The 26892-nt window shown below is 44.3% G+C and overlaps 1 protein-coding gene across 9 annotated transcripts in view; it reads right to left on the bottom strand.

Moving 5' to 3' along the window:
• FHOD3 (formin homology 2 domain containing 3) overlaps nt 1-26892 on the bottom strand; it is a 476176-nt gene that overhangs the window by 254507 nt on the left and 194777 nt on the right. For all 9 annotated transcript variants that reach the window (XM_056137948.1, XM_056137949.1, XM_056137951.1 and 6 more), the window contains exon 4: nt 6168-6235. In XM_056137948.1, coding sequence (XP_055993923.1) covers nt 6168-6235 — 68 coding nt within the window. The remainder of the gene's footprint in view (nt 1-6167; nt 6236-26892) is intronic.

Here is a 26892-nt window from a genome sequence, read left to right as displayed (position 1 = left end):
AAATTCCTGGAAAATATATATATGTACATATATATACACATATATATGAATATATGTCACACAATTATATATGTGTGTATATATACATATATTGTATAAATATAGACCCTATTTCCCATTTTCTTTCCTAGAAATTCCTAAAGAGCAGACAATATAAACATTTCTGATTTAATTCCACATTCCACTTTCTACCTAAGAGAGACTCAAGAGTGACAAAACTTTGGTCAAGATGCTTCTAGTCTATCCAGGAAGTACCCTACCTCCACCCCAGGCTCATTTTCCTGGAGTTCCCAGCTTTTGGGAGCTCTTTGAGTGGGATTTTTCCACTATCCTTCCCTAAGATTTCTTCCACTGAACAGCGCCTCATCTCCAATTCAACTAGGATAAGGCTGGAACATTCATCTTGTATTATAACAACAGGGCAAAAAAGAAGAAACCTCAGTGATGTAAATAGTATAAAGCTTAATGGAATAATGAAAGGTTATTATTATCGGAACGGTCAGCAGCCATGGTTTATCTCCAAAAGACAAAAAAAAATAATTTAGACGAATTGGCATCATTCTTCTGTCCGTGTGTGAAATCAGCCCTTCAGTTTGATTTTATGGCATTTTCCAATTATGTGGATGGAGGACTTGAGCTCAATGTGGGCAGGCCAGGCAAAGGTTCCCTATGAACCAAGAAAGCACTCTTAATGTTCAGGGGGCACAGAGAGGAGGGGAGAGGGTGGGAGCAATGCCTGTGCCCCAAAAGTAATGAAAGACAGCTGTGTGAACTCAGACTTGAAGATAATCATGGCTTTGGAAGCAAGCGAATATGGGACAATATCATGAGTTTTTGGAAAATTACTTTACACTCCTATGTATAAAGGAAATAAAAAATAATTCTCCATCCATATCCTTTTCCATGAGCATATGTGAAAAGTGAACATTTAGATGATCTCATGTCTAGTCAGAGAGTTTTTCCAAGCATGTAACAAATGTTTATTACTTTAAAACTAGGTTCACACATGACTTCATGGTGAAAAAGTGAGAACAAGCTCTCAAGAAACCACTCAAGCTAATCACTAATATTAATATAGCAGAGAGTGGACTGTCTGGCAAAGGTGCTCAGGAAAAACACTAAACCAGGGAGACAGGGCTTATAAAAATAATTCAGGGACCTAACTAAAATGTATGCATATATGTAGATAAGGCATTTAAGGAATAAAAAAAATGTGGATAATGTGAATACCTTCCAAACTGGCAATGTACTAGATTTTAAACATGTATTTTAAAATTACATAAGCATTAACAAATAGTTTTGGAAATACTGGATTCTGATGAAAATGAAATTAACATGTTAACTCTAACTCAAGAATGAATATCACTACACTTCAAAATCTTCTGTAATAGTCATGTTAATCTGTGGTCATTTTTCTCTTAATGCTGATCAGTATATTCAGCTCAATTTAAATGGCTAATGGCTCTGCTTTCTACACACTTCAAGTCTGGTTTCAAAAAGAACTTCCACCTCAGAAACAGATGGTAGGAATGCAGACCTCTGGGTATAGGAGTCAAAGTAAGCCCAGACAGCATTTAATCTGTGTAACCCATTCAATAGCCAATGTGTCCCTGTTCTGTGATCTAGAGATCTTTCATGCATCTGTGTGTGGTCTTCCAAACATATTAAGAATTTGTGATAGCAATCACACTCTTGCTTGTCTACACAGTGCTGACAAAGGCTGCTCAAAAACAGTTGATGAATAAATCACAGAACAGACATCCTGAGAACTCCGAGCCAACAGGACAGAACAAGTTTCCTGAGGGGCTATGTAGCAAGACCCCCAAGTGTGTTTTTTTAATTTCATAACTTTATCATTTTGTTTTTTAACCTTTTAACCATTTTGTCCAAAATAAAACGGACTACTATACCCCAGATGCTGATGAATTCAGACCAGTCCTATTTCATTTATGAGTCCATCCTATCTACTGCCATATTTATTTGAAGTAGTTCCCACATATCATATCACTTAAACAATAGCTATTTTAATATGGAGCTATAAAGTATAAGAGCTCAGCTTAAAATTACCTACTCTTAATTTCAAAATTAGTACTTTCTTTGGGGCTGCAGCTATAGTACAGCAGGTAGGGCTTGCACGAGGTCTACCTGGGTTCGAGTCCCAGCATCCCATATGGTCTCCTGAGCACCATCAGGAGTAATTCCTGAGTGCGAATCCAGAAGTAATCCCTGAGCATTGTCAGGTGTGACGCCCACAAAGAATAATAAAAATTAAAATTTAAAAAGTAATACTTTCTTAATATTACCACTTATTCAATATTCATATTTCCAATTATCTCAAAAATATTGTTTTATACAATTTATATTTAGAACCAAATAATATTCATATGTGTCAATCAGTCAATAATTTAAAATGTCTTTTAGCTCATCTCTTGAAACTCTTGAAATTTTTTCTTCAGGGTGGCAAAACTACAAAAATTCCATTACTTCCTCTTAGTCATAAACTAGAATTTTATTTACAAACAAAAATTCTTAACCACAATTTGATTATCCTATAACTCATGTAGGCAAAGATAAGGTGAATCTGAAATTCTGAAATTTCACCCATTTTCAAAATATTGAATTGGGTCACTCTCATCTTTCACTAATTATCAATTCATTATTAATTTATGGATTCATTCCAGCAGATTTGATATTTTTATTCACTGCTCTTTCTTCATCATCCTTGATCAAGCTTTTATTATCCCATTTTTGGCCAACAAGTGGGAGGAAGGTCCTTAAACAAGTTTGGAGTTCTTTTGTCAATGGTCCAAGTAGTATCTGATGGTTTCCTTGCTATCCATATGATAGGATGCTCCAAGTTTATCCTAACCATTTCCTACCACAGTCTGTGAATCAACAAGGAGCTCTGGTTCATTTAGTCTTTTATAACTACCATTTTGGTACTAGAGGGTTTTTTTGTAATGATTTACAGTGCTTATTTGTTATGATATTATCATATTTTCCCTTTAATATTTAAAAAATTAAATACTTTTGAACACAATCATTCTACATATACCAAGAAGCCTAATCTTTAAGAACTAAGAATGGCAAATTGAGCACTCCCCATACACACACATCTCAGATTAGTAATACCATCAACACCAGTTACGATCAGATTAGTAATACTATCAACACCAGTTATAATTGCTATAAACCATTAATGATTTGGGGGTGAGGGTGGAGGTTCTCTGTATTCAAGGTATATCCAATTCAAGGTGTGGAAAGTATAGTGTTTTAAAGTCACTTGGAATAGATGTTCTCTATGTGTCTTTGCCATAGATACTTGGGTAAATAACAGGTTTTGCAAGAAGTTAAAAGTGGGCAATTTTTAGGGGCTGGAGAGATACTAGGACACTGTCTTGCATGTGGCAATCCAGGTTCGATACCTGGCACCCCAGATTGTCCCCGAGTACCACTAGTAATAATTTCTGAGTGCAGAGCCAGAAGCAACCCCTTAGTATTTCCAGTTGTGGTCCCCCAAAACAAAACAAAACAAAAAAGTGGGCAATTTTTAAAAGCAGATTGAGGGATTAAATCAGTGAGAGTGAGGTGGGCGTGAGTTTGGCATTCTGGAGGCACAGTAAGAGTTCAGCAGACAGAGGAGGGGGAGCTAGGTTGGAAAGGAGGATATAATGGAGGTGAACAACTTTGTTTTGTTCAGTGAAGCAACATCAAGATTCAGATGAGTTCAGGGAAGAGGAATTCCAGGACCAATCACTGGCATAATATTTGCACAGTCAGAGGCAGGAAAGGTTCCTCAGGTCACCCAGTCCAGCCAAGTGGCACTGGTCACTATACTAGGCCCCAAAGACCCAGCAGGAGACCGAGACTACCAATGAGTGCCCCACACTTGTGTCTGAAGGTCTGTATCACATGTCAACACCAAAAAACTTCAGAAGTATCTGGTTATCATGGTTGGGGTGAAGGATCATTTAGAAAGACAATCCCTGACAGGAGACACCAAGAGCAATACTGAGCCACATGGAGGATAGATGTGGAATAGAAACTTATTCTGATAAAGAAACAAAGATTAAGGGATAAAGGTCATAAGACAGAAAGCTCAACTTACTGCCAGAATGCAATCATGGGTGAAATTTAGTATGCAGCTGAAAAAAGAGATGTGGGCAGCAGAAGCTAAGTCCCAAGGGGCTTCAGTATTCCATAGATGACTATTTGACCAACATGGGTTAAAAAAAACTATTGATTTGCTTTTGTGTTTTTAATTAATACAGTGCAGTATAATAGATGTATTTTTCTTATTACATTACTAACATTTTCTCTTCTCTAGTGTATTGTAAGAGTATAGTAGAAACAGTATGAAAAATGTTGTTGACTTTATTATTGATAGACTTCTGATCAATTGGAAGCTATCGATAATATATTTGAGGAGTTATCCCCCCCTCAAAGTTATACACATACTTTTGTTCACAGACCAGGAAGGGCGGCGTTAAACAACATAACCCCCTATTGTTGTTCAAGGGTCAACATTACAGACAAATTCAAATGCAGCACAAAAGGCTACATGATACCAACAAGAGAATGTCTTTCTCAAAGCCCATTGTTAGGAAACTGAAAAGTAGACTGAAATGGGGGGAGGAACAAAAGCAGGCAGGGCCATGGACAGCAGTTATAAATTTTCCAGGAGAAATGCCCTGCACGAAGGCAGAGCCCAAGCCCTCAAGGCATTCCTGAGACATGCCGCAGAAGGTGTGATGATGCAACCATCTCCCACCTGTACTGTTGAAAGAGAAGAACAGAGGGCTTTCCCCAGACACGCTGATCCAGAAGGGACCCTGTACTTGGAAAAGACGCAGGCATGGGAAAACAAGTTTATGAAGAATAGGAGGATGTACAGATGGGACAGAGTATTGATCCGCCTTTTTGCAATCCCTTCTTAGGCAGGGAGACACCCACAGAGGGGACTGTCACTCAGACTAAAGCCATCACTGACCCACGGTTTTGGAGAAGAGGGGAGCTCATGAGATATGGAATACCCCTTCAAGCAGCAGTCTGCAGCTACCGGATATAAAAGGGCACTGAACCACTGACATAAAGTCCAGAACTATTCTAGAAAATCAGTGAACCTGCACAGACACAAGTCAGTGTTACTCCGATTCTGCCACAAAGCTGTATTCTAAGCTGGCCCTGCCCAGTGACCCCTTTTTCCCCTGGCTCTCTGTCTTTCTCCCCCATAGTCATCACCTGGGCTTAGTTGCAAAGTCCTTCTGCATGCTTGCTTACACCCCTGTCACAAAGCTTATGACTTTCTCAGGATAGGAAGATTAAAAAAAAAAAGTCAAAGGGGTACTCCTGAGAGACACAGCAAGGGAATGGCCACTGCATCACAGTTTACATGGCTGAACACTGGAAATGATCTGTTCTGTCCATGAAGAGAAAACGAACACAGTGATCTGCTCGTACACAGCTTATTCATATGCTCACACAGCTGGATTGATCCATGCCTACATGCCTACAAGCCAGGAAGCTGAAGTACAATTCAACAGGCAACTTCAACTTCAGCAGACATGGAGTTAGCAGAGAGGAACATCACAATCTGACGGACATTCACCATTTGAATGGAAACATGCAGATGCATAAGTGCCAAATTTGACCATAAGCAGAGAGAGAACCTGAGGCGAGACGGGGATGACTGATATTAGGGAGAACTCAAATTCATTTATATCAGAAAACAAGTTCTTCATTCCAGAATTAAAGTTAATATGGAAAAATTACTTTAACCAAAAATGTTGTCTTTAATCCCTATCTTTAAAATATGTTTGAAGTTTCCCTATCTTTATGTTAAAGAATCCCTATATGTTAAGTTTCTTTAAAATGTTTCTTTAAATATGTTTCTTTAAAATATGTTTTAAAATATCTTTAAAATATGTTTGAAGTTTCCCTATGTTAAAGAATTCCTATATGTTAAGTTTCCCTATATGTTAAAGAATCCCTATCTTTAAAATATGGTTTCAGAAACAAGTCTCAACTGATGTTCCAAATCAACCTAATTTACACTGTAATCTGAAAAAAAAAAACTCTTTTTTTTAATCAAAGATATAAGCCTATCTGCAGCTAATCCCACACAGAATGCATAAACAGAACCAAAGAGTTTATATTTTTGTTTTTACCTGAAATATCTGCTTCAGGGAGAAAAGGGCCCTTCTTAAGTCTCGTCCACTGGAGTTGTACAGTTTTTCTGGAACAAAAATACAACATATAACATTAATCAAATGAATCAGGGCTGAGTGGTAAGAGCCATCAAGGGTAATGATCACCAAATGCCCACTGGAGAGCAAAGTGAGATGGACACAGATACACCCCATTAGTTCTAAGCACAGGCTGGGCTGCATCTGAGGCCAGAAGAGGGACTGTGACCAGTGAACATGGAGACCCAGACTTCCACCCTGCCAGATCCCATGGCCAGCAACCAGATCCAGAACATGAAGACAGCTGACATGGAATCCTCCCACCACACCCCACCTCACCATCATCCTACTTTCTGTAGCCAGATTCAGGCAGCTCTGCAGCACCGCCTTTGCCACAGACTCTGATGGTCACCTCGAGACCCAAAGGCTACAAACTGGCACTCAAGATTCTGTGGCTATCCCATGGGTGAGCTGCTGGGCAGGAAGACTGCCTGAGCACAGCCTGTCCCTGACTTCACTCTCATGTTCTGGACCAGGCGCCAGCCCTGAGCAAGTAGAAGATCATTTTCTGGGGTGGAAACTGGTTGCCAACTACTAGCCTGCTGTTTGGGAGCTGCAGGCCCCCTAAAAGAGTGAACTGCATGCAGAACCCAAACTTAGAGGACACAGTAGGGCAGATGAGCAAGAACTGGATTACTAGTTGGTGGTGGCACTGCAAAGGACTAAGGATGCATAGAAAGGGTGGGGAGTGAGCCTCTGTATATGTAGAACTCCTGGGAGCACAGCTCTGCTCGGCTCCCCAGAATCCCAGCTTAGTCCTGACTTAGGTGCTTAGGGGCTCAGTTCCCAATCCCTGAGGCCAGTTCTCACCCCAATATAAATCAGCCAATAACTATTCCCTGCTAAGGGCAGTTAAAGGCACTAGGAATACAGTGTTGAAGACCTGGTGAGAGAGCAAAGACTAAGCAATCTGATGGCCAAATTTCAAACCCAGTTTTACCACTTAACTATCCATGTGACCTTGGCCCCACACTTTCTATGGCCCCTTCTTATCTATGTGGTAACACTTACTATCTATGTGACCTTGGCCACACAACTGGAAAGTGGAAAAGAGAACAAAATATTTATAGGAAAGAGGCTTTTGTGCATTTCAAACACTGATATGAAACAAAGAGATACAAAGTTGGGTGAAAATGACAATGATCCCCCCACTGAACCCCCAGTGGCTATCTGCCGCATAGAGACTGGAATCCAAAGTTCTTTCCCCCGGTCATGTGATCCAGCCTCACTCACTCCCATTGTGGGAGACCCTCTGGCCTTCTCTCAGACTGGGGGCACCCAGGCTCCTCCAGCCTCATGGCCGGCCAGGAGCAGAGACAGGGTTCCAGAACAGGGGCCCAGAGAAAATGCCGATGCCTGAACCTCAGGCCTCCTTGTGATCTGAGCATCATAGGATGGGATCCATCGCTTCAAACTACAGCACGTAGCCTACAGTCACGTATGAGTTTAGATTGAAAGAGAATGCACCACGTTCCAAAAGTATAATGACCTGGGAGGAAAACTCCAAAGGAGTCAGCAAGACTCAATCAAATATCTACTACTTCTTAGATCCTAAGAAAAGAGGCTTGACCAAATAAAGGATGTTGGGAGGATCGTCCCAGGATGGGAGATGCGTGCTGAGAGTAGACTAGAGTCCAAACATGATTGTCACTCAATGCCTCTTTTGCAAACCACAGCACCCAAAAGGAGAGAGAGAACAAAAGGGAATTCCCTGCCACTGAGGCAGGGTGGGATGGGGGGATGGGGGTGAGAGGGATACTGGGATCAGTGGTGGTAGAGAATGGGCACTGGTGGAGGGATGGACATTCAATCATTGTATAACTGAAACCCAAGCACAAAAATTTGTAAGTCTACAACTGTACCTCATGGTGTTCCACTAATAAAAATTAAAATAAATAAATAAATAATAAAAAAAGAAGAAAAAGAGGCTTGAAGGACTCAAGCTGACCTCTGAGATGGGAGTGTGGCCTTGAAATATGGGAACAGCAAATAAAAAAAGTAACCCACACCTGTAGGAGACGCCAGGAGCGACAATGTGCTTGGGTACTTCGGCTAACACCTCAGAATTCTCTACTCCCAGAGAAAAAGACTTTGGCATGTATCACTTCTAACAACAACAACAACAACAACAACAAAACAAAGCAAAACCACAGGATATTTCATTCATTTAAAAAGAAAAAGATTTGCTTTTGAAGTGGTTTAGAAAAAAAGAACCTTAAATTATTTGGGACTTTTCCAGTTATCTTTCTGTTACTGATTTCTACTTTAAGTTTTTATGGTAGCAAATATACTTTGTATAAATAATTTCAAATTAGCTAAGGTTTCCTTCATGCCCAGAATGATTCATTATGCTGAATATCTCATGTACACTTGAAAGAGGGTTTATTCTGCTATTATTTAGCAAACTCTTGTTCACATCTTCTTTATTCTTATCAAGATTCTGCTATTTCACAGGGCACTGTTGGAGAAGTATTAAAATATACAACTATGAGATTTTTGACTTCTTTGAGATTGTTGACTTCTTTCAGCTTTAGGAGTTCTGTTTCAGTCACTTTGAAAGTCTGCTGTGAGGTAAATTCACTTGTAGGATTCCTAGTTTTGGGTGTTGGTTGTGGGCAGGGATGGGGAGAGCCCCCAAGCAGTGCTTAGGAGACCCAGGGCTTCTTAGCCAAAGGGGCCATCAATTGAATACCAAACAGGTGAAGCTGCTAAGTGCCCTACAGTGCCGGAGTTACTGAGATGACCCTGGAACGCTCAGAGACCCCAGAACTCTGCCCAGCAGTGCTTAGGAACCTTCAGGGCTGCACCCACTGGTATTTGGGTATCGTGTGGTGCCTGGAATCCAAACCAGGTCTAGCATGAACCCTAATTGCTGGATCTCCCAGCTCCTGTGTATAGATTTTCTGTGGCTTCTGGGTGAACCAACCTTTCATCAAAACATCATTTCCCTCATCCCTAGCAATCCTATACTACTTTCCAAAAATTAAAGTGTTTGGTGTTTTTTTTTCTAGTCTTTTATTTTTAGCCCATTTATATAAAGTTCTTATAAACATCACTGCAATTTGCTATAATCCAATAGCTTTCCACCGGTCTGTGTTCCCATATTTTTAACTTACGGATGTGACCCCAGTGGTATTACAACATAAGACCTTAGAGGTCTAATGGTTCCTCTTACCCTTTTGATGAGAAATGCTTCTGTCTCAATGCCAAAGATATCTGAGTGATGCCAAACATTTTCCTCCTTTTTCTGCCAGGTGTCTTTTAATTAAAACAAATTACAATTTCTATTCAAATTTTCCATTCCAACTGTCTAATGAAAAATATTTAGTTACTCATCTGTTTAAATAATTGCCTATTCCAAAGCTGAACAAGAATGTAGCTCCCAAAATAATTATTTCTTTAATGCAATAGGATAATTGCTGCAGTTTTCAGAAAGATACTGAGAAATTTTAATACATTTTTGTTCTCATAACATCACTTAACAGATGAAAATATTTAGTTTTGGCTAAATGTCTTTGAAAACAGTTACTTGGTCCCATATGTTATGATGGCATTTAATAATATCTTAATCCAAAATCCTTCTACAGGCACCTATCAAGATGTAGCTTCTTCACCCTTCATACAAATGATAAAATAGGAAATTTCATTTTTATGGACAGAGATAAACCTCTCCCAAAGTATCTGCAAACTTTTCTCTGCAGTTACCATTATAAGAACAACAGTGAAGTCATCACTATGATGACTGAAATTAAAATAACCAAATACTCAAAGAGATAATACATTGGAATCCTTCTCAAAAAGACAATCTTGTCTCTCTACAAAGAACTGATATCAGAGTAAACTGAAATCACAGTGATCTATTAAAATGCAAAATTGTCACAAAAAATACATAGTGGTACCAAAAGGGTTCTCTGTTTCCCAGACTTGTTCTATTGATTCTTAACACACATTTTTAGACGACCCCATGTTAGAAGATGCTAGAAGGATTGGGAAACAAAGGTGTCTGTGAATGACACATTTGTCATTTAGGAGAGACATAATCCTGCTGGTAGAAAAGAAACCAGCAGACACCTCAGATATTTTATCCCAAAACCAAACAAAGTCCTATGATGTGGTTTAAGAAGGAGACCTACACAGGCTAAGAGCACTTTATCCCATAGACTAGAGTCTGGCTGGCCTGCCACAGGAGGTGGGGTTTGGAGGCTTTTACTGCTGGTGGACACTCTGCTTCAAAACTTTCCATTTATATCACCTTAAGGATTCCCTGTATGATAGTCAGACTCACCCTGGCTATACAACACCTGTCATTTAGCTTATAATCACTTGGGAACAGAATCTGACTTATCATCTTCCCAAGGGTGGACTTGTTGTCATTCTTAATGCATTTCCTAAGGGATGTCATCCATCACTCCTTTAGGAGTGGTCTGATATGAAAGAGTCGATGTAGTTCCTGGGGAACATGTATGCATGTGAATCCGTCTTAGTACTCGGTCCTGCATCACCATCAGCCTCTGCTCCGTGTGGGACCTGTATGTCAGCATGAATGTCTGCATATGCAGACAAGAGGACATACATGGCTCAGCCAATGGATAATGGTGCAATGCTTGGAGATCCTCTGAGCTACACCCTATGTCCAAATGGGTCCTGAGTCCCAGGAAGGAAATTAGACATGAAAACCAGGAAGTTCCAAAGAAAGCAGAAAGGGCCAAAGAGTCCAAGTACAGAGAGGAAGTTGCCCAGAGCACAGCAAGCCAAGAAGGCAGGGTTCCTCTCTGCAAACCTCACATTCCCTTGGAGGTGACACATGTAACCCCTCTCCTCTTCATCCCCTGGGCTGAGAACACATGCAGATCAGGGGGGTACAGCAGACCCTAGATGGGGGAGTATGTAGGGATAAGGCCGCTCTTGTGCACTCCACTGACTTTGAGAACTCTAAGCCATGGCATGCAGAGATAGGGTACATGAGTGACCAGGAGTGAAATGTGGGCCCCTCTTATGAATGAACACCAATAGGCACAATAGTGAAAGTCAAAGCAAACATCTGAACTATAAGATGTAAGGTGGACAGTCATTGGGAGTCCTGAAAACTTGTGATTGCTAGGTGGGGGCAGTGCAAAGACACCCCAATCCCAATCCAGCATAGCTGTAAGCGATGTCCAGCACCTCATGAGAACTGAAGCAGAGGGTCTCACACAAGGGGCAGCACTGGGCCAAGCAGCAAAAGAGGCTGGTGGAGCCCTTTTGGAAAATAGTATGGACAATTCTCCAAAAATTAAAAATTGAGCTCCCATTTGACCCAGCAATAGCACTCCTGGGAATATATCCCAGAGAGGAAAAAAAGTACAGTCGAAATGACATCTGCACTTCTATATTCATTGCTGCACTATTCACAATAGCCAAAATCTGAAAAAAAAAAACCGAGTGTCCAAGAACAGATGACCAGTTACAGAAACTTTGGTACATCTATACAATGGAGTACTATGCAGCTGTTAGAAAAGATGAAGTCATGAAATTTACGTTCAAGTAGTACTACATGGAAAGTATCATGCTAAGAGTCAGAAAGAGAGGGACAGACATAGAAAGATTGCATTCATCTGGGGAATATAAAGTAACAACATGGGAGACTAACACCCAAGAATAGCCAAGATAAGTACCAGGAGGTTCACTCCTTGGCTTGGAGGCCAGCCGCACATGCTGGGGGAGAAGGCAGCTCAGATAGAGAGGAGCACCAAGTAAAGGGTGTTGGGAGGATTCTCCCAGGATGAGAGATGCATGCTGAAAGAAGACTAGAGACCAAACATGATTGCCACTCAATGTCTCTTTTGAAAACCACAACACCCAAAAGGAGAGAGAGAACAAAAGGGAATGTCCTGCCACAGGGGTGGGGGGGGGGGGATGGAGGGGGTTGGAAGGGATGCCGGGAGCATTGGAGGTAGGTAACGGGCACTGGTGGAGGGATGGGTACTCAATCATTGTATAAATGAAACCCAAGCACAAAAATTTGTAAGTCTACAACTGTACCTCATGGTGTTTCACTGACAAAAATTTTAAAAAATAAAGCAATGATGGTAAGATAAAAAAAAAAAGAGGCTGGTGGAGTGGGGGGTTTCAATTCAATATCCAGCATTGCCCCTACTCGTTCAATCAACGAATGTGTGCATTTATTCTGCCACTGCCTTCCAAACAAGAATCTGCTGGCTGTGCAGTCATTTGTGTGGCATTAGCCATTGAGTCAAGGACAACTGAAAGCCTAAGTTCAGTGGGGAAAAGGAGGTGTAATCATAACACCCATTTGTTAAGGTTGTTATAACACCCATTTTTCCATCGGTTTGCCTTTTAAAATAAATTATGTTCCTTGAAGAGGTATAAACATCATAAACATGAAACCCTAGCACTAACAGTTTTGTAAATCATAGTAAACTAGCTTACAATTTTAATGAAAACTAGTAAAGATATTTTATAAGGAAAAAATAGAGGTGCAACGCATATATGACACCTTAAACTTGGTAACAGAAAGGAGGGAGTAGAGGACAAACTAATTAAAAGCCACGGGGGACATCGTCTGTGTTGCCCTTGGAAAGGAAACCTCCAGTGTGGCCAGGGAATCTCTGCACTGAAAAGCACAGCTGAAGAGGTTGGGAGCTTCCTGCTCAGCCAAGAGCACCATGAGAAAAACCTCAGCAGGTGGGGCAAGAAAGACCATAACATTCGAAGGAACCAGAGCAAAAGTCAGAACCTATTTACATCAGTGCAGGATCTTAAAGGGGGAACCTAGGGCAGCTGTGAGTGCAGTAAAGCTGGTGCTAATTATATCGAGAATATCATACTTTCAGGCCCATCACCCTCACTGGAGCTGAGACAAATAACCATAGCATCCCCCTTTCTCAAAAAGCATCTAACACACTCCCCAGGTACTCTCTGGAACACTGGAAGCCAGGCCCAGAGGCCCTCCTTTGACAAAGACGTCTATAACTGTCCACTTGGCCCAGAGCTGCTAAAGGCATTGTGTTGGGAAAGATCGACTCAAAGCTTTGCACCAGTATCAGAGAATGTACCCATCTAGAATTTTCAGAGGCATGAGGGGCTAGGAGGAGCTCTATGCCAGGATTTAGCTGGGAGGCATTTGCCCTTCTAGCCCACAGCTAGAGAAGCCTAAGGATGACCCCACAGTGATGGTCTGCAGCAGTGTATGAGAGGCCAAGCATGGCGGACCTCCCTGCCCAGTCAGGAGCTCATGGGCTGGGCTGCAGAGTCAAGGAAACTCCTCTGTCCCCACAAATTCTACTGTGCCAGGTGACACTCACTGAGGAGAGGCATAACCCATCTCACCCCCACAACTGTTGCATCATTTCTGCATATTCCTGTTGTAAAAGGTGGGGCAGGGAGAGGTGGGGAAGAGGCATAATGCTTTGTCAATGGAAGGGGGTGGAATAAAAGTACATGCTTGGTCAGATTCTGGAAATAATATTTTTCCAGAAAATGTTTAATTTGGATCATAAGTTCATTTGAAGGCTATAAGTATATTATATATAATTATCATAGTTAGATGGGCTGGAGCAGTAGTACAGCAAGTAGAGTGTTTGCCTTGCACGCGGCCAAACCAGGTTCGATTTCTCTACCCCTCTCAGAAAGGCCGGCAAGCTACCAATAGTATCCCGCCAGCAGGCAGAGCCTGGCAAGCTCTACGTGACGTACTTGGTAAAGGTAAAGGTAAAGGCCCTCCCGTTGATCGTCGATTTGCTCGAGCGGGCCCAGTAACGTCTCCACTGGAGACTTTGTTGTTACTGTGTCTGGCATATCGAATACTCTCGGTAGCTTGCCGGGCTCTCCGAGAGGGGCGGAGGAATCGAACTCGGGTCGGCCATGTTGGCCGCTTGTAAGGCGAACGCCCTACCCGCTGTGCTCCAAAAACAGTAACAACAAGTCTCACAATGAAGACGTTACTGGCACCCGCTCAAGCAAATCGATGAACAACAGGAGGACAGTGTTACAATGCTATCAAAACACAAAATACTTCATCGAATGATTTCTGGACCATGGTGATTATAAAGCTGGGGAAAAAAAAGAACCAAGGAGGGTCATATAACATATAGAGTCTTAATGCCCTTAACATTTGGCATTATATCTGGTAACAGCTGTATAGGTCAGTACTTAAAAGCGTTCTTAAGTACTTTCTTTGAATGAGCCCCCCAAACACAGTTCCATTCTGCCATATCTCTTTGGCACAGTATTAAAGACACGAAGTTGTGTCTATCCATAATTATCCAAACTCAAAAACATCCATGATGCCATAAAATTGACAAATGAACAAAATAAGGTATATCAGATAACAGAATAGTGTTCTGCACTCATTAAGAAATGAGCTTGAAGTCACAAAAACAAATGGAAAAACCTTAATAACTTTAAACACAAACTACTAAGTGAAGGAGGCAATCTGAAAAAACTATCTACTCTTGATCCCAACTATGTGATAGTCTGGGAAGAGCAAAAGCATAGAGATTATGAAAGTAGAAGTGGTTGCCAGAGTTGGAGAGAGAAGGACAGGCAGGAGGAGAAAGCAGGTGGAGGACAGGGGGTTTGCTGGGAGAGAATCTTTTCTATGTCACATAACGGAGGATTCAAGTTGTCTAAACCCATAGAATGTCTAACAGAAGATGACTCCTGGTGAAAACTGTGGACTGTACTTATTGACATATGAATATTGGCTCATATGTTAGTAACATGCATATCAGTATGCAACATACAAATATCAACTACCACAATGTATCACCCTCATTCAGGATATTAATAATGAAAATGGCATCACACACAAAGGCAAGTTCACAGGACCTCAGATCCTCATCATGAGGCTTTGAGTCTAGAGATGACAAAATATATTCTTCTGTCTCCCCTCCTCCCCCGGCCCCCAGTTACACATACATCCCACTCATCCTGAGCAGTTACTGTGTGCTCCAGCGATGTCCCACACCACAACCCACACTCCTCACACTGCTTTTCCTCAGTCCTGCCACACCTGGCACAGAGCTGGGGTTAAGCCCTCCAGGCTGATGGGCAGGTGGGCATGCTCAATGAAGGCTAGAGACCCACCAGCCTGGGATTCCCAAAACATGGCCAGAGGATTCGTTTGGGGTGTGTCTGTCCTTACAAGTTACAGCATGAGTTTGCAGCCACTTGTGACCTCCTCCAAGGGCTGGGGGCAGAACACTTTTAGTACCCAGGACATTTCCAAGATGTGTCTTTGAGTTCTAACTCCTGAACACTTACTTTTTGGACCCAGGACATTTCCAGGATGTGTCTTTGAGTTCTAACTCCTGCTTTTTATTGCTTCCTTCCTGTTATCTTTGACCACCTATTTCCTTCCAAGGCAGGCAGTAATAAGATTCCATAGGCACATGGGGTTTGTTCGTATCCGAAGTGGAAGGAGAAGATAACTTTGTAAGAGAACATCATTGCATCCCCCAGGATCTGTGTGGGAGAAGGATATGGAGGGTGGTGGCAGATGGAGGGGACCCACACACACACACCTCCAGTGCCAAACAGCTGCAGACCAGGAGCCGGTACCCAACTTGAAATCATGTTATTATGGACCCCTACATGCCTGTCATCATAAAGTCACAAGCCCCTCACATCCATTCTTTAGGTGTGTTTCCATGGAACCCCTCTACTACCCCCATCCCTGTGAGATGGGAAGGCCCAGCAGAGCCAGGACCCTCTGGCTGAATTCCTGCGAGCAAACTATTTTCCCCCTTTGAAGTTGAGGGAAGTGGTCAGTTCTGGGCCCCTGCAAAGTGCATTTCCGCCTGCTCCATCTTTGCCCTGAATAAAGTGTCCCTTTCTCAGAGCCAAAAAGCCCGGGGTCAGTCCATGCAGGTCACTGGATGAATTGGAGCTGTTGAAATCGGGTCGCCGTTGTCCCTGGGGATCAAAGACCGGGCTCAAGAGAGGGTCCACAGGGACCAGCCCGTACTGTCGCCACCCTCTGACGAGAAGTTGAACCCCTCACTCAGAGTCACACGGAACCCCCACACATGTGCCAAGAGGGGTCAGCACTCTGACAGGGCCCCTCTCAAAAGGCCGCTGACCCAGGGTAATCACACCATTAGCATTTGAAAAGCAGCCTAGCACTGGGCAGCTGATGGTGTGAGGAGCAGGTGAGAGGCCTTGGCAGCTCTCCCTGGGTGACTCGGCCTGGCCATCTCGGCTCTGTCTGTCTCTCCTGACCCCCAGCCTCCGCCTTCTCCCTCTCCTCTCTCCGTGTCCCTTTTCCTTTGTTCTCCCTTAATTAGGAACCTGGAAAACCTCAAAAGTCATTTTATTGAGGGGCTTTTATGATTCCCTTTATTTTAGAATTAAATGGAAACAGTTAAATATATAGGATCTTTTTTTTTTCCTCCTCTCCAAAATTACATATACTTCTCTTACTCCTTTCTCTCTGAGCAACAACAAAGAAACCACACTTCCTGGTCAGTTCTGCTGGGCTGTGGAGTGTTTTTGTCCTGCAATGGCTGTGCCCAGCCCTTCTGCCCCCCATGGGCAGGGCACAAAGGGAAGGGAGGTGTCCAGGACAAAAGAGCTCTCTCTCTCTCTCTCTCTCTCTCTCTCTCTCTCTCTCTCTCTCTCTCTCTCTCTCCCCTCCCTCCCTCCTTCCCTCCCTCTGCCTTTTCCTCACTCTCTTTCTCCCAGAGGCATCCAGAACCCCTGGTGGGCTCACAGGAAGCCACAGTTTCAATCACACATGAGGTTTACCTCTGCTTTACTCTCCAGGAAGAAAAAGATGTAAATAGAACTAATAAAGCCCAAAAGGTAATTCCCTGCACTCCTTATGGTCACCTGAATCTGCCAGGAGTGGTTCCTGAGCACTGAGTCAGGAGTAAGCCCTGAGTACCACCAAGTGTGGCCCAAAAACCAAACCAAGTCCATCCTCATCTCTTGGGGCATGCCACCCTGACCCGCCTTCCTCTCTTGCCCACCCACCTTCCCCTGTGCTCCCAGGCCAGGCACTGCCCTGGTTTGCATGTGGCCTTTTGCACCACCCCACCTAAGTCTTGGAGGATGTCCTCTCTGGCCCTGACATACATGCACATTCCAACTTCCTGCAGCGATGGGAAAGGTGAGTCCAATAATGCTGGCCAAGAACCTGGCATGCTTGAGCCTGTCCCCGAAGCCTACATTCCTTCTCTTTCTGACCCCACAGTCTTTGAAGGTCTTTTCTAAACAACGACCAAAAATCCTCAAGACTTTCCATGTAGTGAAATGTCAGGATCGGAGGGGCACTGCCCTCACACCTCCTGCCATCTGTCAAGCCCTTCTGGCTGTGTGCACAGAAGTTCTCTGGAGCTCAGGCAGCCCCTGCTGGGCCCAGGAGGTGCCCGTTCAAGGCCCCATCAGTCCCTTGAAGAGATGGCCTCTTCCGTCCTGGGGTCAATGGCTCTTGACAGGGAAAATGTTCCCCATCCCCACTCTAAACACTTGGAGAAAAAAGAAGTGACTGTCTCATCCTTGGGGAGAAGATAAGGATCATTAGCTGGGGTCAAAAGGGAACGATTTGGCATCAATCATGTCACCAAGCAGGGCAGGCAAAACGCAGTGGTTCGCCTAACCCAGCCCACAGGGCAAGGCACTTCAATGACTATTCATCAATATGGAAGCAGCCCTTAATCTCAGTTTCTGAGCCTACCAGGATGCAAACAACTCTGGGCCTCAGAAAAGATGGGTCTTTTTAAATACCTTTGTTTGGTTGTTTGGCTGGTTTTGTTTGGTTTTGGAGCACACTCAGCTGTGATAAGGGTTTACTACTGGTTCTTTGCTCAGATATCACTCCTGGTGGTACTGAGGGACCATATATGGCGGTGCCAGGAATTGAACCAGAGTCAGCTGCATGTAAGGCAAGCTCCTTACCTGCTGTGCCATGTCTGTGGCCCCAAGACACATTTTTAATACAACTATTTTTATTAGAGTTTATTCACTCAATAAGATGAGGGAGAGAGGTGGCAGGGCACTGCAGTAAAAGCATAGAGCATTTTTATATACCACTGTATCACTGTCATCCCATTGTTCATCCATTTACTCGAGCGGTGCCAGTAACGTCTCTATTCCTCCCAGCCCTAAGATTTTATTTTATTTTTTTTAATAATTTATTTCTTTATTGAATCACTGTGGGAAAAGTTACAGAGCTTTCGGTTTAGGTCTCAGTCATGTAAGTATCAAACACATTTCCCTTTACCAATACTTATTTTTAACCGCGAACCCCAATAGAACCCCACCTCCCACCCCACCCAATTCCTGTGAGGCAGATGAGTTCTAGTTAATACTCTATCTACTTTGACTAGATACATTGTTTTGATAGAAGATGCACAATTATTGTTTAGAGTTTACGACCCCCCCCAATCAGATATGCTGAAACAGCGTTGTGAAATGATTTGCTGTCTACAGCTGGGTTTAAGAATAAAATGATGTCTGGGTTTTGGATTTCTGCTGTTTTACTTATTAACCCTGGAAGTATTTCTACTAAAAGTTAGATAGTTAAGAGATTGGTTTCTGTGCTCTGGAGTCATGGCCGTGCTGGAGAGCAGCTCGTGGGGGGCAGCTGGTGACCTCGGTCGGGAGTAAAGGACGGCCCAGAACGCCCCCCTTCCCATGAGGCCCCTGCCGCCCCCCGCCCCCGGCTCAAACCTGCTGTCCACCCGTGCGGTCGCCATCTTTCTTTCCAGAGAGGAGTGGGCGAATGGGTCCATACCCTTTCCCCTCCGGGCAGGCATGCTGGCGCAGTTTAACACATAGTCCATTTGCTTTTCTGCTCCAAGCGGGTCCAGCCCTAAGATTTTAGCAGCCTCTTCTTACTCGTCTTTTCCCAACGATTGGAGGCTCTTTCAGGGTCAGGGGAATGAGACCTGTTGTCATTATTGGTTTTGGCATATCAAATATGCCATGGGGAGCTTGCCAGGCTCTGCCCATGCAGTCGGGATACTCTCGGTAGCTTGCCGGGCTCTCCAAGAGGCATATATTTATATATTTCTCTCTATGATTTGTTGCCTACTGTCTGAACCCCATAAAATATGGTGTAGTAATTATGAAAAATGGGTAGGAAGTGTCTTATAATGTATCTTATTATGTGTAAAGTGGCCACGTGATCTGGAAAGTGGCCTGGAGCATGGCGGCGGTTGGAGTCCCATATTTCTACATAGTAATAAAAAGAGATAGCACAGCGGTAGGGCATTTGCCTTGTGCGCAGCCAGCCCGGCCGAGCCAGGTTCGATTGTTCCACCCCTCTTGGAGATCCCGGCAAGCTACCGAGAGTATCTCGCCCACGCAGCAAAGCCTAGCAAGCTGCCCATGATGTATTCAATATACCAAACACAGTAGCAACGAGTCTCAAAATGGAGACATTATTGGGCCCACTCGAGCAAATCGATGAACAACGGAGGACAGTGTTTGTTTGTGGACTCAAAATTAAATTTTTATATATTATGTAATATATATTGTATCATTAAATTATAATATACATTATATAATTCTATAATTCCTGCTTTGCCTTATACCTTATTCCATTCCCAAATGGAGTATTCCTATAATTGGAGAATGTGCTATAACCCAGTCCTCCCTAACTACCCCCAGCCACTCACTCCTCTGCCTTTCTAGCCCATGCAGGGCCTATGGCAAGAGGGTCTATAGGAGGGGCTGTATAGCTGTGCAGGGAGCCTCAGCAAAAATGCCACAGGACCCAAGTGGCACCATCCCCTCTGCAATAAGGTGAGGAAAGTCCTTGCATCGAAGAGCACAATTAGGAAGCAATGTGAATGAAAATTCTCATTCCTGGAACAGCTCCATCACAGAGAAGAAGAACTGGAAGACCTAGGGCCAGTGACCTTGGTGAGGTCACTGTTTTGGAACCAAACACTTAATTCATGTATCTGAACGGACTAAGCCATTTGCCTTGCTGTCAGCTTCCCCAGTGGAGCCAGCAGTTACAAAGTAACATCATACTGGGATACTTTGCATAAAAAGCCATCTTTAGCAGCATCGTAAATCACAGAATCTCAATCATTAAAAAAAATTTAACATCATACTTAGAAGCAGGGCTCAAGACTTAGGGACGTTTGCAGGACTCACTTTAGGGGGAAAGCATTGCATCCCAGTCAACAATGAAAAAAAACCAACGTGCCCCCTGAGGAACTTTGAGTCTAACGAAGACACACAGGTCCAACAATGTGGAGTGTAAAAAAGAAAAAGAATCACTCCACAGGGCCTAGGAGGTGATGGCCCCAGGAGCTTGGGGCTTCAAGGAGGCTTCCAGAAACTTAAAGCTTCCAGACACACCCCAAAAATGAGTTCATGCGCTTACAGAGACTCCAAGAAGAAAGCCGGCTTGGTGTCTGGGGGGGGGGGGGGGAGGCTACAAGATCAAGGAGGAGAGCGAGAAGCACGGAGGTCCCTAGGAGCCAGCTCGCTACAGGACTGCTCTTCTTTTTTTCTTTCTTCTTTCTTTCTTTTTTTTTTTTTTTTGCTTTTTGGGTCACACCCAGCAATGCACAGGAGTTACTCCTGGCTCTGCACTCAGGAATTACTCCTGGCCATGCTCGGGGGACCATATGGGATGCTGGGAATCGAACCCGGGCTGGCCGTGTGCAAGGCAAACGCCCTACCCACCTGCCTTCTCTCCAGCCCCTGCTCTTCCATCTTGCTCAGGGACGCCTGACCCTGTTCTACTCACTCACTCAGGTTCACTGAATGCAGGGCGTCACCTGTCACTAGAGGGCCCTGTGTTCGGAAATTTGAGCTCTTAGCAAGCTTCCACCTGCAAGCCCACTGCCAGCATCCACCCAGCTCCGATTCCTCCACCCCTTCCGTCAAGAATAGCAGCATCGTCGTGGGGTCCCGGCTGTTTAAGCTGACTCAGCTCCCAAAGAAATCACTGGGGTCACCCCTGAAATTTCAAGAGGAGGTGGGAGAGCAGGGAGCCCTGAAGAATAGACTCTTTCCCAGTTTGGTTTGGACCAGCAAGGCTCATGGAGGGCATTCACAACTCTCAACAGCCCTGGGGTCGGAGAAAGTCACAACCACAGGCCACAGACAGGAAATGAGGACCAGCTAAGATGCCACCAGTCTCCATGAATGGGGCAGGCCTGTGATTGGGGAGCAGGGAGAGGGACCAGTCTTCTGGCTGGCACATGACATCCAGCAGGGTGTCGGAAGGATCCAAGGGGGCTAACGCACCCATCCCCACAAGACAGGCGGTTCTTGTGGGCTTGGTGGTGATCCACCAAGCTCTAGCCCCTTACACAAGCCAGGTGCCAACACAGGCAAGTGGCAACACCTACTCTGTCCCCAGGGACAGTCATATTTCCAGGAGTAGTAGTCCAAGCAGATCACAAAGGGATACAGTGCTGGCTGTCTATGTCCGGTGCATGAGCCATTAGCAAGGTGACAACCCCACAGGCACAGCTGGGTGGGGGATTGTTGGGGTGGGGGTGGGGTGCTCTGGCAGCAACAGCACTAAGAATTGGAAGCTGGCCAGGGTGGCCCTCTTGGGCGCCCCCAGTGTGGTCTCCTTGAGCCCTGCCTTTATTCCACACAGCTCAGAGCCACAGGCATGGAAAATGTCCTCAGTGATCTTTGTGGTCAGACAGCAGGGCCCCGGCCTTCACCACACCCCCCAAGAGGCTGGAGCTCTTTCCTGAGGAAAGAGACACGAACACCCATCATTATAGCGCACTTAGAGGCTCCTTCAAACACTGACTGCAGATAAAGGTGCCATTAGCACAGAGCCAAGCACCCACGCTGTTGCTCTGCCTGGCGAGGGAACCGACCACTGGCCTTTCTTCTCATCCACAAACCCGGGGGCCTGGCTAGGACAGTCCAGGAGACCGCAGACCCTGAGGTGCTCAGCCTCCTTCACAGGCCTTACCTGTATTTATAGGACCATTGCGCCAAGTCAGCGCTAAGTCAGAGATGTGGAGTTTCATCTCCAGGTCTCCAATGGATTTCAAGAGGAAACTCATTCCCTGTACATGAGGGACACAAGTACCTCTCTGCAAGAAAACATCACAAACTCAGGCTACACGTTCTCTCTGTGACTAACACTAAAGGAACCAAGCAAAGAAAGGATTTCCAGAAATAAGCAAGTGAAGGAAAGCAAGGAGAGGCGTGCTTGGGAGTGCAAGTCCTGAGACATGGCTAATTTTGAACTTGCCCAGCAAAAAGAGTTGCTGTCACATAAGGACCAGGAGGATCGCTCCACAGGTGGAAGCCTGCCTCACGAGCTGGGGGAGAAGGCAGCTGGGATAGAGAAGGGATCGCTAAGTCAATGATGGTTGGAGGGATCGCTCGGGAGGGAAGATGTGTACTGAAAGTAGAAAAAGAACCAAACATGATGGCCTCTCAAGTATCTGTATTGCAAACCATAAGGTAGAGAGTAGAGAGCGGGTAAGAAGGAAAGTACCCGCCATAGAGGCAGGGGGTGGGGAGGGGCAGGGGTGGCAGGAAGAATACTGGGGGATATTGGTGGTGGAAAATGTTCACTGATGGGTGTTCGATCATTGTATGACTGAAATTCAATCATGAAATCTAGCAACTGTACCTCACGGTGATTCAATAAAAACAAATAGATAAGAAAATAAAATAAAGAGTTGCTGTGTGGGGCCTTTTATTCTTTACCTGCCTGAATACACATAGAAATCATCCAGGAAGTGTGTCGAGTGCAGTTATGGATTCAGAACACTGGGGACTGGGTGTGAGCAGGCCTTGGATGGTGCGTTTCTGCACACCCAGATCCCAGGATCACAATGAGGGAGGCACAAATCTCAGTGACCGCCTGAAGTGCTTGGAGACAAGATCACCAGCAGGGGGCGCCAGTTAGAACTGCAGCTCAGACACTCCAGGGCAGCTGGGACCCAGACTTCTAGGCTTCCTATGGAAACCGCACCTCAGAGCTCATTAAGCTGCAGCAGCAGAGGTGAAAAACGACTTCTCCCCAACAGCGCAATGTCAGGTATTCGAGTTATGCTCCCGATCAGAAAGAGCTGGGAGGCACCTCCCCCCCTTTAACTACAGTTAATCTCCAAGCTAGTCCTTCATTTGAAAAATGCAGTAATACAAAACCTGCGCCGCTCATGTGAAAATACTTGGTAATGTATTTTACTAGCGTGAATTTTGACCTTTATTGCACCTGGGAATAAAATTAAAAGGCAGCAGGGGGGCGAACTTCTGACACACCATGCCCTTCACACTCAACTAGAATAATAAATCGACTGCACACATGCGCGCACACACAACAGAGTAAGCGCAGCTGCAAACTCACTGGCACTTCTTTCCTTCCTGGGCTCAGGGACGTGGTTGCTCGTGTGGCCTGGGGCATGTCCTGAGCCTTCACCTCTCAGAATCACCTGCCTGCTTTTCTCCTGGCATTTATGGCTATCACACTCTATATTTTACTTACTCTCCGCATTTACTCTCTCCTCTGCTGCAATGTGGACTCCTGGGAGCAGAGATGCTTGTCTGCCTTAGGCAGCACTAGAGCTCAGGACCTTCCACAGTGATAAACACAGCATGGAGGGGGGGGGGCATATTTTTGTCGGGTGATTGGAAGCAACAATGCCCTCCCTCCTTCCCTCCCTCTTCCTCTTATGAAAAGGGAGTTTGAAGTCTGTTTCCATCACCTCTCTCCTCACACACACTTTTTTAAATGATTCCTGAGAATGAGCAGGAACTTTCAGGATCTGCAAGACCCATGCACAATCACCTTCTGCTTAATTCCTTAAAATTCCCCAACCCAGATCCTGGCATAAAATGGTAACAGGTTTCCTTCATAGCTTTACTCAGAATTCAGAAAATGTGATTTGTTCTTGCCTTCAAATAGATTAATGACTAGATTAATGATTCAGAAAGATTGCCTCTGAGTTGTTAGTGTAAGTCTTTTTTTTTCCCCTTTGTACCAGGTAGAAAAGTAAGGAATGCTTTTTAATATGCCAGCTGTCGGATAAAAATCTTTTTTGTTGGTGGTTTTAATAAAAATGCGTTTAACCATGTTTAATTTAAAGGGGAAGTAACCCCTCCCCATTAATTTCCATGTTCACTGACATAGGAAAGCAGTAAGAAGTCAAATTCTTTTTGTGTGCATTAAACGCTTATTTGCGATGAAATGCAATGCAAACTATCTAAAGACAATAATAGTGCCTTGGTATCTGTCCATGGTACCTGTTGGACACAAAACCCCTCTCCCCCATTTTCAGAACTACGTAGAAAACACAGGTGTACCCAGCTTACATGGGAAGGGAATGAAATAAGAGAGAAAGAGGATAGGCGGGAAGCAATGATTCCCCAAAAGTAGAGCTTCCTACCTTCTTTCCAGCCCCATTAAGGACATTTCACAACCTCAATAGAAGGACCACATTGTCAAACTCCTTTTCTCTCCATTGTCTTTTCCCAAACCCTCAGTCTCATGGAGACTATTGGCTCACAAGAAGAGCTGGGGTCAAAGGAGGCTTTCAAGAGTAGATTACAGCTGAGTGCAGAAATTCCTGAGGCAATTTACTAAGAGATGTAGAGAGCAAAACTGAGTGAACTCCCACTGCTCCCCACCATCCCCCTGTGCCCTTCAGTCCTGTTGATTTTTCTCCTCAGGAAAGGGGGAAAGGAAGCTCAAAGAAATGAAGGCTTATTTCCAACGCCTGCAAGAGAATGCTTTAGAAAAATGTTTTTGAGGAATACGAGACAAAAACAAACAAAAACTCCCAATGTCTCCAATCTAATTCAGTGCGTGCACACACTCATGCACACACACATACACACAAATACAAATACACACACACATGGTTTCCAGAGAAATTTGTATGTTCTCCTGAAGTAAGGAAGAGGAAGGGATTAAGATTTCCTCCTAGAAGCTCAGATAGAGAAGAGAGCACCAAATAAAGGGTGTTGTGGGAGAGACATGCTAAAAGTAGTCTATAGACCAAACATGATTGCCACTCAATGCCTCTCTGGCAAAACACAGTACCCAAAAGAAGAGAGAGAGAACAGGGAGGAATGCCCTGCCACAGCGGCAGGGTGGGACGGGGCGGGGGGGGGGGGGGGGGGATGGGGGGTGGGAGGGATGCTAGGACCCGTGGTGGGGGAGGATGGGCACTGGTGGAGGGATGGGTACTTGATCATTGTATAACTGAAACCCAAGCACAAAAATTTATAAGTCTGTAAGTGTACTTCATGGTGTTTCACTAATAAAAAAATGATAAAAAAAAATAAAATAAAATAAAATAAAAAAATAGAAAAAAAAAAAGATTTCCTCCTACGTAATTGGAATAGAGAAGGGATCATTATGACAAAGACAGTTGGAAATGATCACTCTGGATAGGACAGCGTGCTGAAAGTAGGTAAAGGAATAAACACGATAACCGCTCAGTATCTGTGTTATAGACCATAGTGCCCAGAAGGAGAGAGGGAGATAAGGAAAATGCCTGCCATAGAGCCACAGAGGCAGGCTGGGGTGGGGGGTGGGGGTGGAGGGAGGGAAACTGGGGTCATTGGTGCTGGGAAATGGACACTGGTGGAGGGATGGATGTTAGATCACTGTATAAATGAAACCTTATCATAAACAGCTTTGTAACTAAGTATCTCACAGTGACTCAATTTAAAAAATTAACAATAAAAGGAGACTTCCTTCCGCCAGACTCCCACCTAGGAAGCAGAGAAGATAAATGCAATTCGTGATGTAGTGATGATTCTTGATTAAAATCATTACTGAAATCAGTCTCTGTCTGTGAAATGCATATGGTTCACTCATATCTAAGACCATTGGTTCATTTAATGAAATGGCAACAAAGGTCCAAATTAAGGAGCAGAAGCTAGGCCAGAGAGATAATACAGTGGGTAAGGCATTTGTCTTACATGTGGCTGACCTAGGTTCAACCCCTGGCATCCCATATGCTGCCCCAAGTTTCACCAGAGTGATTCCTGAGTGCAGAGCCAGGAGCAAACTCTAATATTGCTGGGTGTGCGTCCCTCCCTAATAAACAAAACCAAAAAAATCAAGGAGCAGATGCTGCCACAATCTGTTTTGTACAGTCCACACATAAGAAACAGACAACACATAACTACAGTCCTCCCACTTTTTAAAAGTCTTACAGAAACTGCAAATCTGCACACAATCAAGTTTAAATCTGTTACTAGTAGAAAGGAACTTTGAGTGACCTAAGGACTTGCCCACAGTGATACATTCTTTGAAGCATTAAGCAAAGGTCCCATGTGACACATTTCTAGGCCAGAAGGACCCTAATGAAGTCTCTTCTGCAGGATCATTCCAGCTGCCTCAAATTCTTCACCCTGGAGACCTTGGATGGGCTTTGGAGTATGGACAGCTCCATGCATGTGTGCAAATCATTCACCCCAGAACTGAAGCAATTTAACCCTGGCTCTAATCTACCTGGTGAGTTGGTATTGGGGGATAGCAAATCACAGAACAAGGGAGAAGTGTGAAGGCACGGGGGCTGGGGCACGGACGGGGTATTGAAAGTCAAGCTAGGGAGGATGAGGATCGGCCATCTCAGAACTGAGGCTAGGGGATGGGGGGATGGGGGGAAGATGCCCCCCACCGTCCTGCAGCCACACAGAGGCAGGCCAATATGCATTCATTTCCCTAAACCTAACTTGCAGAATA

This window comes from Sorex fumeus, unplaced genomic scaffold (assembly GCF_029834395.1).
Source record: "Sorex fumeus unplaced genomic scaffold, SorFum_2.1 ptg000128l, whole genome shotgun sequence".
NCBI lineage: Eukaryota > Metazoa > Chordata > Mammalia > Eulipotyphla > Soricidae > Sorex > Sorex fumeus.
This window is presented reverse-complemented; position numbering and strand designations above follow the sequence as displayed.